The following is a 15673-nucleotide window of genomic DNA, read 5'->3' on the forward strand; positions in this document are numbered from 1 at the left end:
AGCATTGGGTAAACTGCTAAGTAAATAATTCTTATTAATTATAAGTTTTATCTGAAGTAACTCATGCATGGTGATGGCCTTAGAACAAATATTCCACCTAAATTACTTTGCAATAATTGATAAGCAGAAGCCCATTACCTCCCACAAACATACTATAAATATATACACACACTATGTACATGATCACCACACACAGACACAGACATAGACACTGACACATACATGCCTGTTTTGGGGAAAAAATAATAATGCTGACTGTTCAACTGTTAAACATTTTTATTGTGGAGGCTTGTAACCTTTATAGGACATGCAAGATAAAAAAGTGTAAAATATATCAGTAAGCATATAAAATTTCAGCAATCTTTTGGACCAGCAATTGATTTGCAAAAGGGACTAGAACAGACATGTCTTGGGATACACAGTTTACAGATTGAATCACAAAGCAATTCCCCAAGTGATTTTCCTCATATAAAGATAAAAATATCTTTACACTTAAAAAGTATGCAGTATACTACATTTTCAGTTATGTACACAGTTTAAAAGTAAAACTATGTCCATGCCAGTGTCTGTTTTAAATGCAAAACTTAAACATAGGTAACAGGTTGATAATTAAAGTGTCAGGAAAACAGAAAAGATGAAAAATAAAATCAAGCAGAGTTCCAATGGGTGCATGAGAATAAAAATATAAGCATATAACTGAAGGTTGAAAATAATGTCCCCAAGAACAGAATCTTAATATGAGCAGGAGGAATAAAAAGCTTTTAGATGTACCAGGAAGCTTTCTTTATGACTCAGGTTTACAGGTGAAATTCCTCAGTTTGAGTTCAGAAGAATTTGAATTTATTCCAGCAAAATTACTTCAATCGTTTATTACTGCCTCCTCCCCATCTTCTTTCTGAGCAAAGTGATGCTTGGATTAGGTCCAAAGCTCCTGGCAGGGGGAGGGGCTGTGTGTCACAGCATAACAGACGGTTACAAGTGCTTTACTTTGAAGGGGTCACATTTGCAACAAGTCTGACAGTCTCACACAATGGCCTCCATTTTATGAGCCCTTCCCTGGAGGCCTGCTGATCAGCTGAAAAGGGAACACAATGTTCAGCCACTAAACCACCCCAGTGATGGATTAGTTTGGAGTCAGGAAAGCGTGATTATTCTTGAAAATAAACGAAGCTGAATAGACATGCTGACCTCATTCAGCTGATGAGAGGCAGGGAAAGTTGGCTTCCACTCCTGCCAGCCCAGAGAGGGCTCAGTCCCACTTGTCCACCTTAATTCGTTTCATGGGGTTGATATAGACCATGCTCGATATGGATAAAGATGCTGCGTAATCAGATGCAGACAGGAACTTCATCCAACTCTGTTTCTGAAAGTCAGAAACAAGCATGGAGAACTAGGCAATGGATTTTCTAATTTTGGTCTTCAGGGAGGCTGCTGACCTAATGAAAGTTGATTAGTTGGACCCTATTTGAAAAGGAAATTGTGAAGAACAGGAAGGCACTTAGGTCTCACTATCTATATGACAAATATTCAGGCACAGAAAGTATCACAGGTTAAAATTTCAAGAAGTGTAAGGCATTAGTCGCAACATGTGAATGTAGATTATGTTTTCTAACTTGATAAAGATCACTTGATCCGATTGGATCCTTAAAGTGAATGGCAGCAATCTATTAACACTTCAGATTGTGGGGGAAGAGTTTGCTTAAAACCTGCCCACATACCTGTACACTCAATGGCTATAGCCTGTAATTCTTCCCTTACCATAAAATGATCAACATTTTAGAATAGGCACTTGAGGTTGTTCTTTTTTTTTTCTCCTCAGTTCTTCATATTTCTCTCAAATTACCTTTCAACAATAGGTCCATGTCTCAGCCAATAAAACAATGATCCACATGCAAATAAGAATGTAAGGCAAAAACTTTAAATGGGTTTAAAAAATTGAGACCACCAAAAAAATAGATGAAATAGCTCAGAAGAGACAAATAATAGTTACAAAAACTGAGTGATTTCTTTGTTCTGAACCGAGAAAACTCATTCATATACTGTTGCTATACTAGCAACTTGAAACTTGAAATTGGCACCAAGAAAATTAAAAGGAAAAAAAAAGAATCAGGTATACTTTTATCCCTGAAGTGTCATTTATATTTCTTTCTGCATATTGATGCGAATATTGCTGAATATTTTGCCAACAGCCTCAAAGAACGGGTCACAGAAGGTGTGGACGTAGATGGAATAGACACGGCTGATGCACTGAATCTCAATCAGGAAACTCTTAATGCACGGTACAACTGCCCAGATGTGCAGGAAAGAAAGAATGGCAAAGTAAATGCCCCAGATAAGCGCCATTGGGATGCCAAAGAGGGCAGACAGCAAGCGGTAAAACCAGTATTTTGTCACAGTGAAGGTGGTGAAGCTGGCCTTCCAGATGCCATCAAAACTGTGTGTTCCTTCTGGTTCTGCAATCACGTCTTCAAAATCAATCTAAAAGGAAGAAGTGACAGAATGTGAGGTATAATACAGGAAAAGAAAAGCAACCACTATTGAGTATCCATAAATAGATATTAGTTTTTATTAATAGGTTCTGTATGAGATGCTCAAAGGCACCCAGAAGCATTAGCATCACTTGGAACCTGTTGGAGAAAACACAGATATTTGGGCCCCACCTAGACCTTATTGCATCTCTGGGGGTGGAATCCAGGAGAACTTTTAACATGTTCTGTAGATATTTCTTTAAAATCCCTGCCTTCAAGTAAAACCTGGCAACATGGATAAGTATACAAGGTACACAGTAAACTGTAAATGACATGACCAACACAACCACACACACAGTGTTAAGGAGGTATTGTATAGTCAAATACTGGCTCTTTGAAAACTCAGTTGATAGAATTTCTTCAAATTAGTTCACTTTGAGCTATGATTACTCAAGGGATGGTGGGGCTTGGGCAGGGCTTGGAGAATAGGGTATGATTTGGAGAGGAAGAAGGGACCTTGGAAATGGTGTGAGCAAGACCCCAGGAATAAGGAAGGGTGATACAGTGAGTATATAGGCAGACAGACCTGTACACACAGCTAGAAAGACAGGTCGAGGCCAATCTTGATTTTATTTTACCTGTAGTGGAGGGTCCATTGAAGATACTGGAGCAGGGAAAGCAGCCATTTATCAAGATGAATTTAACAGCAGTGTGCAGGCTGGAGAAAAGGGACTCAAGGCAGAGAGACTGCTATATCCCAAGTTTGAGATGGTAGGGCCCAAAATGAATAGCCAGGAAAAAGAAGAAAGAAAAGAATGAATTTCAAGGATGTTAAAGGAAGACCCCACAAGATTTGGTTACTTCAAGGTTAGGGAGAGAGAAAAGCCTAAAATGAGCCCTGAGCTTTGAGATTCTGATTTGCCTGCTAGGGGAAACCAACATGACATTAACAGCAAGAAGAAAGTTAGAAAGGAAGACAGTTAAAAACATGGTAAGGGAAATACATATTTATTCAAAAATATGTAAAGTTTTGAGTAAAGACAGATGCAAATATCAGTGGTCCACAGCAGTGAATGCTGTGGTAGTCCCTATTGGTGGCCACTAGGAAGTAATCAAATGAGTTTGCAGTCATATAGCACTTAATAGTAACCAAGCGCTTCTACATGCATCGTCTCCATATGACCTGGGGTTTCAAACCAATCTGAGAAGGTAGGTTGGTATCGCTTTACAAAAGAAGATCCGGAAGTTCAGAGACACGGAGGGGCGCCTGGGTGGCTCAGTTGGTTAAGCATCTGACTTCGGCTCAGGTCATGATCTCACGGCTCCTGAGTTTGAGCCCCACGTTGGTCTCTGTGCTGACAGCTCAGAGCCTGGAGCCTGCATCAGATTCTGTCTTTGCCTCTCTCTGTCTCTCCCCTGCTTGTGCTCTCTCTCTCTCACTCTTTCTCTCTCACTCTTTCTCAAATATAAATAAACATAAAAAAGAAAAAAAAAAAAAGAAGTTCAGAGACAGAGAGGGGGACTTGCTAATGTGATTCACACAGCAATGGTGGGACCAGAATGCAAACTCAACACCTTTCCTAACAGCATTCTCTCCTACAGTACATGTTACCAATGAATTCCCAGGAGCTTTTCTCTTTCTGCAAGGATTTATATAAACTTAACTGAAGTATAGGATTAAAAAAATTTAACAATAGAACAGTAGGACAGAGCCAATTAAACTGCTTGGCAAAGGCAGGTATATGAAGGGATCTAATGTAGTTTGAAATCCAGACAAGTTGACGATTGCCAGCAACAACCCAGGCAAGCTCAGGATTAGGGAATGAGGACTTGGTGACTCTCTGGAGCTTCTCAGTGCCAAGAAGCCACAATTGATTCAACACAATAAAACTTCTTTTGGAAAAAGTACATGATGCTTACCAATAAAGTTTATTTTCTAGAACATTCTGTTTCTTGATCTATTGTCCAATGTCCTAATAATATATGTAAAAATGGTATGTCCGCAATTATGTAAATGAAGTTAAACAGATTTATTGTTCTAATTTTTTCTTTGATTTAGATCTAGACTCAGTAGTAAACATTTACTTGTGTTAAAATTTTAAAAGGTCATATGAAATAGGTAGCAAGTCAGATCAATCTGTGCAATTTACTTAATTGTCTACTGTCAAGTTTTGTTTTGACACTGTATTTTCCTAAAGCTATTAAGAATAAAAGCCTGTGGGGGCTCCTGGGTGGCTCAATTGGTTAAGCATCTGACTTCGGCTCAGGTCATGATCTCATGATCTCATGGTTCATGGGTTCAAGCCCTGCGTCAGGCTTTGTATTGACAGCTCAGAGCCTGGAGCCTGCTTTGGAATCTGTATCTTCCTCTCTCTGCCCCTCCCTCACTCGCACTCTGTCTCTCTCTCAAAAATAAATAAACATTAAAAAATTAAAAAGAAATAAAAGTCTGTGGTTTTTCTTCATCTAACTGCAAGATACCCAATAGTTTTGTTTTTAAAAGGTGACCTTTTGTAAAAGGATTTTGTGAAGTCAAAATTAATACACAAGAGCAGACATTCTTAATATGGGGTTAAAAGATGGGCGGTGGTGATCCATGAGTGCCCAGAAATGGGAACATACATTTTGAGTGTACAACGGGAGAGGGTACCTCACTTTTATTAAAAAATAAAAACAGTTTACTATCAAAGGAGGGCAGGAAGCACTTTACTGGAGTAGGGTATTCCTACCTCTTTACAGAGCAGACTTTACATGGCTGCCTTGAGATTCTTTTCCTAGGGAAGGGAGAGTTACTAACATTTGTTGACTGGCTATTATGTCAGACACCATTCTCAATTTAACTCACATCAACTCCTAATGTATTATTCCCATTTTACAGGAAAAATGCAAGCTTCAGAAATGTTAATAATTTGTCCAGATAGATAAGAGGTAAATTTGAGGTTTGAATCTGGTCTGAAAGATACACTTTCTTCAACATATCACTTTAGAAAAAATATTTTTTGAATCTTCTCCAAGGCAATTGTGGTATTTCATAATTAAAAAGCACATTAACAAAAAATATAAAATTGCTGAATTTTACAGTTCTGGTAACTGTAAGAATTCCCACAGTATGGTCTCTGAGGATGATATTAACAATGATGTTATATACATCATATATACAGTTGGTCCTTAGTGAAGATCTATGGACATATGAATGTGGATAAGATTTCTTGAAAATAAATTTATTTTCTAAACCTAACTATAAATTCATTTTTTTCAACAAACATATTGAAAATTCTTAACTGCCAGTGAGCATGATTTATCTGCATGTGAATTTAGAGCTGGTCTGCAGGGGTAGACAGCAACATGACAAAAATAACATGTTATATAAGTATATTCAATTAGTTGCTGCTTTAGTCCTGAAATTTTTAAATGGCTAAAGATTACTAAAAGTATAGCCATTTAGATTCAGCTGAGAAAAAGAAAGCAAGGCAGGTAAAGGAAACACACTGGAGCCAGAAATAAAGCTTAGTTCTCCCTACTTCCATTTCTACAACAGTAATAATAATAGGTTTTTGTGAGGAGTACATGAGATAATGTACGTAAAGTCTTAGTACAGGGATAGAGCATTATAATATAGCAAATGCCCAATAAATAGTAGCATTAAAAAAATTCCTTGCTGTGGTTGGCTAAGCTTTTTAATTGACAGTTATTACTATTATTGAAGCTATCAACCACAAAGCACAAGTGATTCAAAAGAAGTAATTTCCATTTATAATGATCTTCACCACAACCCTCTGAGATGCATGCCATTTTTCCCATTTTACAGATGAGGGTAGTGTGGGAGGTTAAGAAATTACTCAAGTTCACACAAATGTTAAGTGGCAAAGCTGGAACTTGTTCAACTTCCAGTGTAAGCTCTTTCTGCTTATGTGTACCTGGGATTACAAGTCCCTATACTAGTCTTATTTGCTTAATTTTGACCCAGATAGATATGCTTCTCAAAATATTCACATTTTGATTATTAAAGGAATTATCGTTGATAGTGTTTCCATTTTAAGTTAGGACATCTAGTAACTAGCATGTTTTGCATTTTTGGTACTGATTGCATTTTCTTGGCCTTGCACAGTATGTTCTCACAATCCTGGGCATCCAGCCAAGAACTCTTACTCTAATTGGCAGATAAGGAAACTGAGGCACAGAATGATTAAAATGGGCCAGACATTCTTAAAGTTCCAAGTGAATTAGTGGAAAAGCTGCAATTAGAACTTTAACTTCCCGATTCCCAGGCCTGCGTCTAGTCCTGTGCTCCACACTATATCCCTAGGAATTACATCTGTCTCACCATATCCCTTCTCCATCTACCCCGTCCATATCTCTAGGTCTCCTGTAAGTCTCTCATTACATTCCAAGGCATTGACTTGAAAGCTATCTCCATGTAAGGTTACGAGAAATGTCCTTTAGCAACGTGAAGATGAATGCTTTTGTACATATATCCTGACATAAGCAGGAAGGGGTAATTTTTAAAATATCTTCATTTTGACATGTATTCACAATGCATTGAGCCCCAATAAAGTTCTGCTAGATAATCAGTAATTCCATATAAAGTCCGTTTACAATCCCCATCACTCAAAGCATAATTGCTTCAGCATTTTCATAGATGTTTAGAGCTGAAGGAATCCTAAAAGAAATGGAGTCCCACTTGAGAAATTGACAGCCAAAACTGTCAGATGACTGGATCAAGGATACCTTCCCACTTAATGGCAGACACAGGATTAGAATTCAGGCTTAGGAATTCTCCAGGCTCCTCTGCTACTGTCTGCTATCACTACACATCACTAGTCAATCTAGCTGCTACATTCTGTAGCCAGCAAGACAGCAAGACAGCTAGACTTGCATCTAAACTTAAACATCATCTTGCTTTCAATAGGTCCTGCAGATCTATTGTTGAATGAATGATAGCACCTCTCTCTGACAATCTCCAATGTGTTCACTGTTTACATCCATCATTGGTTAATTTATCCCTCATTAAAACTATCACTCTGAAGTCTCATTTCCTCAGGGACTTACTCCTCTTACATGAGAGTAGGGCTTGCCTAGAGTGGGACTTTATTTGCTCACTTAGGTTTGGAGCAGAAGAGGAATTAGAGATTTGCTTTAAAACAAAAACCAAGAGGTGCAGGTGCCATTTATTTTCTTAAAATGAGATGCCTCAGATGAGCTTGACCTGCACCTCCAAGAACTGATTTTCTGTTATATAATCTATGGAACAAGTTGTCCTTCTGGAAAGAATCATTATGCAGACTTCAGGATCAAAGGCATAAATGTGTTTCAGTGATATTTCTGTGTCTTAATAGATGTTTTATAAGGAATCAACAGTTTATACTACTAGATTTTTATAAATGACATTAAATTCCTTTGTGCAACATTGACTTATGATGCTATAATTTCAGAAACATAAGTCAACAAAAATCTAGCAGCAGGTGTTAAGGAAAACAATCTATCTTGTGTTTTGATCATACTTGACTAATATAATAAATCTAAAAAGATTTCATCTTGTTAAAAGTATGTCATGGCAATATTTTTTTTAAAAAAATTTATATGTACACAGTATTAATAAAATACAGAGTCATTTTTTGTCTCAAAAATCTGACATTTTATTTCTGAATAAGGATTTTTTTAAGAAAGAAACTTTAAGTACATTTAGGATTTCATAAGCAATGAAGCTTACATATTGTTTCTATGGGAAAATATCTTTTTAGACTATTAGTGGAAATTGTGATTATAAAGAACACATAAATAACAATATACAAGATGTATACGAAAGACTTGTGTGTTGTCTGCCTAACATCCACAGAATCCTGATTTATTCAGGTACTAGCAATAATTCTTTGATCTCAGAGATAAGACATGGTTGGTTTAGACTTGCCATGGTAGTGGTAGTCTCCTTGCTGAGAGATTGGTTTAAGGAAAACATGTGGCCCAGTTCTGGATAAGTGGAAGTCTGCTGTGTGGGACTTCCAGGAAAGTTTTATCTTCCTTTTGAAAAGAGAGAGGTGCATGATGTGGCCCTTTCCCCTTTTATCCTGCTTAGAATATGACGTGTTGCCTTAACGTAGGGAAGGCATCTTGTGATGAAGTGACGTGTGTATTTTAAAGGCCAAGAGTATAGAAGATGTTGCTTTTGTCATTATCAGCCTATAAAAACAATGCCAATAGCTGTCCATCTCTAGATTTCTTATGTGACACATATATACACTTATTTTAAGCCACAGCTATTCAGGTTTTCAGTTTCCTATAGCAGAAAACATCCCTAAGTGATACAGTAACTAATAGTCTCTTCTGTTGGTTGACATAGTAGTTGTATATCTCCACATTTAGAGACCTGAGTTCAATTTCTAACCTCAATGTATCTTTCTAACACTACTAGACTACTCCCAGAATATGTTACTAACCTATATCAGAAAATACTGGCTTTACATTAACATTTAGTTTCAGTAAAGCACAAATAGGATGATAAATTATGAAAGAGACAAATGAACATATTGTGTGATAAATAGCATCTAAGATGGATCCCAATGATTTCTTCTCCCCTACTTCCTGTTGTTCATGCCTCATATAATACCCTCCACTTGAGTATGGGCTGGAATTCGTGATTTCGTTCTAAATAATAAAAACATGGCAAGAGTAATAGGGTGCACTTCCAAGATTAGTTTAAAAAAGAGTGTGGCATCTGTCTTGCTTCCTTTCTTACTCTCTTGCTTGCCTACTCTGCTAGAAGCCAGATGCCAGGTGTGAGTTGCCCTATGGAGAGGCCTATGTGGAAGGAAATGAAGGAGGATGATAGCCAACAATTATTGAGGGACTGAGGCCTGTAGTCCAACAGCCTGGGAGAAATTGAATCCTGCTATCAGCCATGTGAGTGAGCTTGGAAGTGGGTCCTCTCCCAGCTGAACCCTGAGGTAACTTCAGCCCTGATAACCTGGATTGCAGCTTGTTAGAGACCCTGAGCCGGAACCACTAAACTAAGTCACACTTGGGACTCCTGATGCACTGCAAGATAATAAATGTTTGTTGTTTTAGGCCACTGAATTTTGGGGTAATGTTATGCCACCCTGGATAACTAAAACAATTCCAAAACAAACCACCTTTATTTTGATTATCATTCCTTATTTTATATTTTATTTTTCTTTTCTATTAATTCAATTCTCCATACTTACAGAAAATTATAGGGGTGCCTGAGTGGTTCAGTTAGTTAAGCGTACAACTTTGGCTCAGGTCATAATCTTGCAGTTTGTGGGTTTGAGCCCCACGTCGGAGTCTGTGCTGACAGCACAGAGCCTGGACCCTGCTTCAGATTGTGTCTCCTTTTCTCTGCCCCTCCCCCATTCATGCTCTGTCCCTCTCTCTCTCTCAAAAATAAATAAGCATTAAAAAAATAAAATTACATACAACGTATGTATATAAACATACTAGAATTCAGTCTTGGGGAAAAATTCAGGAATATATGAAAAGGAAAGAGCATTTTCAACTTTCTTCAATGTATGTCAAACAGCATGTTAGAAAAGTTTTAGGCTATTTATGGTTCCATCATTCATTTACCTAAAGTGGGTTGGATTTATAACCAAATAGGCACCAAAGACTAAGAACCAGCTTCATCTACTCCATCTAGAAAGTCCATCACCAAATCTGGAGATATCTCTATATCTATCTATCTATCTATCTATCTATCTATCTATCTATATTTTAAGTAGGCTTCATGCCCTGTATGGAGCCCAACATTGAGATTGAACTGACAACCATGAGATAAAGACCTGAGCTGAGATCAAGAGTCAGATGCTTAACTGACCTAGGTGCCCATGGACTCTTATATTTAATACTTGTGAGTGAACTACTCAGGGATCCCCAATTCCAAGGAGTTCTTAGCAAGGGCCATGTAGCAAAGGAATCAATCAACTGGGGGAGAGTGCTTCTTTAAAAGGCGCTCAGGTCCCATTTCATTCTCAAATCAGATTCTCTCCTGTGGGGCCTGCGGAGTCTGATTTTTAACAAGCTTTCTCTTCTTTTCTCATGCAAAAGACTAAACCAGAGTTATGCCCTGCCCCTTTGGATTTAGTGATATCTCCTTTTTGTTCATGCTACTCTTTCCCCTCCATGCCGTGAAGTCCTAGTTTGCTTTCTGCTTCTCTTTGGGAGCTCCTGCTGGATGGCACATGGAAGTCAGTGGATAATGAATGGAAATGCTCTTTGAAAGCTTTTCCTAATTTAATCCTATAAATATGTATTATTGGACAAGGATGAATGACTTATTTATTATGAAAAACACTCTAACTGGCAATAGAAATCCTGATTTATTTTCATGATGCTGAACCCAGTATAAACAAAAGTACATTTAAAAAATCAAATATGTACTTCTAAAATCCGAACGTATGTACCAAACCCAGTCACACAGAAAGTAGGTTTAGACTGATTGCAAGCTCACTTCACTGTTCTCATGTATATTTCCAACATGTTGAGCAGCCTTTGAAGTTGATGGAATACATGTGCATGAATGTGTGGGTGTAGAGAGGGTTGAGGACTAGCACAATTAAATGTTACCAGAATGTAGGAACTTTGCCCTAATGCCCATGTGTTTTCTCAGGGGCAACAGCAAATACCCATGTGTTCACTGGGCCAAACTGGCACCACTGAGGGAAAAGGCTACAGTGTTCTTGCAGCCTCAACTGAAAATAGGCAGCCTGGGTTCTGTTAATGCCTGCGATTATTTGGATTCCCAGAGAGTCCACACACAGCCCTAAGAAAAATGTAAATCTGGGGTGGAACACTGATATATTTTGAGCTGCCTTGGGGTGGTAGGTACTAGGCAACTTGACCTTACAGAAAACAAAGGATTGCCTCCTGGAGAGGGAAGAAGAGGGTTGCATTATTAATCGTGGTTTCAAGCTGGAAGATGGTAAGGGGGGTATTTACCTACTTCTGTGAATAAGAGGAGATGGTGTGGGTGCAAGGGGAGGAATTTGGAGGAGATCTGCAGTCCCTGACCTGGGCCGCCAGTTGGGACCTTTGGGTCTCTCCCTTTGGACTGACCTCCCCCTTGTTGCTTTCCAGACACTGGAGAGGCCTCAGAATAATGACATTTCACATGAGTGCCCTATTTCACTCATCTGCTTCCATTCAAAAAGTTGTGAAATTCTAGGTTATCTTTATAATAAGAATGGAAAAAAAATCTTTTATATTCCCACTAAGAAGAGGTCATTTAACTAATAAGTGACTGGACCAAACCAGGACTTAAGGGAGGTCTGTGTCTGTTGCATTCAGCTTGATATCTTCCATGATACCTAGTAGTACTATGCACCCATTTCTTCAGTAAGTATACTATTTTAAACATTTAAACATCTTCAGTAAGTATACTATTTTAAAGGAGTTATAAATGTTCATCGAAAGGATGTAGGCATATATAACGTTTCACTAACCATCATATTATCTCCTATGAATTCTTTACCTGATATCACAAGTGCGCTTTTATTTATCTATTGTTTTGGTATCTCATTTTGTTCAAAATGATGTTCTTATTTACCACAACCCTATATTGCCATGACCATTTTGATCAAAATGAAGTGGTTATCATTTAGGTGACTTGGGCACCATGGAAAGGGGCAATCCAAGCTCTGAAGTCTTCATCTTTAAGGAAAAATGATTTAGAAAATGTTGATTAAAACATATCTTTGCTTGGTTGGGTTTTGTCCCAATGATCTGAATAACTACAATTCTGTAAACATGGCCCAAACGCAGGGGGTATGCACTGAAGTATGGTGAGGAGGAGTCACCAAGAGAAAGCAAAGGTGGAAACAGGAATAGCAGCTAGGCCCAGCCCTGCAGGGGACCAGCAGAGCACCCCAGTGGGGAATGGATAGTGAGGGAGTGAATTTGTTCTTTTCCCAATGAATTCCTGTTGCATATATGTGTGTTTGTGTGTCCCCAGTTCAGGAAAGGAGGCCTACAACTAATTTGTACTTCAGAATGCATTTAAGGGACTCTGTTTACTTTCTTAGCAGGAATGTAGGAAAATATACAGAGAAAGGCAGAGTATTAGGGTGGCAGAATCAGTTGACCCTTGAATAACCTAGGTTTGAACTATTGGGTCCACTTACACAGATTTTTTTGGGTAAACACAGTACCACACTATAAATGTGTTTTCTGTATGATTTTCTTGATAACATTTTCTATTTCTCTAGCTTACTTTATTTTAAGAATATGGTACATAATACATATTACAATCAACATGTGTTAATTATTCCTGTTATCAGTAAAGCTTCCGGTCAACATTAGGCTATTAGTAGTTAAGTTCTGGGGGAGTCAAAAGTTATATATGGAATTTCAGGGGCACCTGGGTGGCTCAGTCAGTTAAGCATCTGACTCTTGGTTTTGACTCAGGTCATGATCTCAATGCCTGCGTCAAGCTCTGCATTGACAGCATGGAGCCTGCTTGGGATTCTTTCTCCCTCACTCTCTGCTCCTCACTTGCTCTAGCACATTCTCTCTCTCTCTCTCTCTCTCTCTCTCTCTCTCTCTGTCTTTCAAAATAAGTAAACTTTAAAAAAAGTTGTATGTGGATTTTTGACTGCACAGGGTGTGGGCACTGTTAGCCCCCATGTTGTTCAAGGGTCAACTGTATATTCTGAGGCAGCAGACTTTTACAGAGGCCTTGGAATAGCAATAACTTACATTATATAGCACTATATGCCTCTGGGTTCATATCACATCCTGTATGTGAGGAGCTAGCTGCAAGGCAGGAGTTATTTTCCCTATTTTACAGACTATGAGACTGAGCCTCAGGGAGGTTGTAATCATTGACTGGATCAAATACAAGACTTGTCTCTCAGGATCCTCATTCAATTCATCATACCATTCTCCTCAGCCCCACATCAAAATTCTCATTTTGTTTATGCAATACCGCTCATTCAAGTGGAGTCACATAGGAATTTCTGAGTCCACATGTCTGGTTATTCTCCTTTCCCTATACCCATGCTTCCCATCCAAACTGATACAGAATGCTTCTCTGACTCAGCAAATCGCCATTTTCACCAGGACAGGGCATCTGATCCAAGCCAGAGGATGTGGCTGTCCTTCTGCTGTCAAACCTCCATGCTAAGTGAGGTTACCCTCACTCCCCAGCAACCAAGCTCCTTTATACCCAGGACCCTTGGGTCATTTGACTAACCACTGGTCACCAGGGTCCCCATTGTCTTGTCATCTCTCTCTGGCTTTTCCATGTTTACCATAAGATGGTATCTTATTCCATTCCTGTAGGGCCAGTTGTTGTCCAACATTAGTACACTCAAGAAGTTTCTGGGTGATGTTTGTTAAAATGCAGATGCCTGGGCCCTGAGATCCTAGATTGGTGGGTTTGAGGGTAGGGTCCAGGTATCTGTACTCCCTCCCCTATTTTAATGCAAAGGGTCTGGGGAAGATACTTTGAGAAACAAAAGCTGCCTTAGGCTTCATTCCCTACTTCATTCCCTACCTGAGTGTCTGAGAAATCTGACAGTTCTGAGTGGGCATGATAAGGGATTAGTTACTGTGTTGCTCCCTACTTTTGAGAGGCAATATTGTCCCCTCCCCTGGTTCATAGCATGAAAGCTAGGTTTGAATCTCAACTCTGCTATGTTATCTTACATAAGTTCTAAGCCTCTCTTAGTTTCTCATCTGTAAATTGGAGGTCAAATAGTACTTACTTCATAGGATTGTTCTGTGTACTAAATGACTTAACTTATGCAAAATGTTTGGGACGGTGCCTGGGGGCAATGGTCAGTGCTACATCAGGAGCTTCTGGTCCAAGAATCCCAACCAGGAGAAGTGGGGAAATGTCAGGGATTTCAGTAACAGTGTTGGGAGAATGGAGGAGATATTTTGGAAAAGGAGAACTCTTGGCATTCCTGAAATCGTTTCAGGCAGGTGAGTGCTTATTTTGCATCCTGCCATTATGCAAACAAGAAGGAGTAAGTCATCTCTATCAAAGTGCATCACTCATCTCTATCAAGTGCATCAACCTTCTGGAGTTTATTATAAACATGAGGCACACAGCAACCAAATATATCCTGGAGAAGATGATGCCCCAGCTGACTGAGCTCCTGGATTTGTCAGAAGGTGGCACCAACACCAAGTAATGGGACTCCCTTTGCTTTGGATTAATTCTTTTTTGCCTTCTTCTTTTTCAGTCATTTGAAGGTAACCAACAGGTTTCTCCATCTTTTGCTCTTCTTAGGAGGAAGTAAGAATTACCCTAGGGTTTGTATTACACTTTAAAATTTTAAGTTAAATTTCTCTGTTCTGATAACAAAAATATACATTCCTAGTTTGCATCTTGTTATGCATTGAATTGTGTCCTCCTCAAAAAGACATGTTGAAATCCTAATCCTTAGTACCTCAGAATGTGACCATATTTGGAGACAAGGTCTTGCAGATGTAATTAGGATGAGGTCATACTGGAGTAGGGTGGGCCCTTCATTCAATATGGCTGGCATCCTTATAAGAAGATGGTAATGAGAAGACAAACAGGGAGAAGGCCATGTGATTGGAGTTATGCAGCTGCAAGCCAAGGAATGCCAAACATTGCCAGCAAATCACCAGAAACTAGGAAGAGACAAAGGATTCCCATACAGGTTTCAGGAGGAACATGGCCCTGGTGACATCTTGATTTTGGACATCTAGCCTCCAGAACCATGAGACTATAAACTTCTATTGTTTTAAGCCACTCTGTGTGGGATTGTTGTTAAGATAAACCTAAGAATTGAATATACATTCCTTTCAAATTCCTGAAAACTATCCTCCATGATGATTTCCAGGTTCCAAAGCATTTTCATGCTTCCTGGAGTAGGTTGCCCACCCTCTTTTTCTGGGGATCCCAGATAGAAATGTAAAACTATATTTAGTGTACCTGTGACGAGCTGGCTCTGAACCTTCTTTAGGAACCTGAACCATCTCTTCTGTCAACATGGCCTCACATATTTATGATCACAAAAAGTGCTTAGTTGCAGATGGTTCGGTACAAAGCAGACTGCATATCTTTTGATTCCTTATTTAAATCTTCAGTCTTCTGGTATCGATTTGGTGGCACTTGCTGATGTTGAGTGTCACCAAACAAGTGATATGGAACAAGTGAACAGAGTAAAAATAGGCCATGTAAGGGCTAGTGATAGGAGAATTGACTGAAGCAGTGAACTTGA

The 15673-nt window shown here is 38.9% G+C and overlaps 1 protein-coding gene across 2 annotated transcripts in view; it reads right to left on the reverse strand.

The window, feature by feature from the left end:
- Nucleotides 1–258: 258 nt before the first annotated feature.
- The window catches only part of CAV1 (caveolin 1), a 34977-nt gene continuing 19562 nt past the window's right edge, over nt 259–15673 (reverse strand). For both annotated transcript variants that reach the window (XM_040472175.1, XM_040472176.1), the window contains exon 3: nt 259–2478. In XM_040472175.1, coding sequence (XP_040328109.1) covers nt 2137–2478 — 342 coding nt within the window. In that variant the 3' untranslated portion in view covers nt 259–2136. The remainder of the gene's footprint in view (nt 2479–15673) is intronic.

Source organism: Herpailurus yagouaroundi, unplaced genomic scaffold (genome assembly GCF_014898765.1).
Source record: "Herpailurus yagouaroundi ecotype Mexico unplaced genomic scaffold, PumYag 100, whole genome shotgun sequence".
NCBI lineage: Eukaryota > Metazoa > Chordata > Mammalia > Carnivora > Felidae > Herpailurus > Herpailurus yagouaroundi.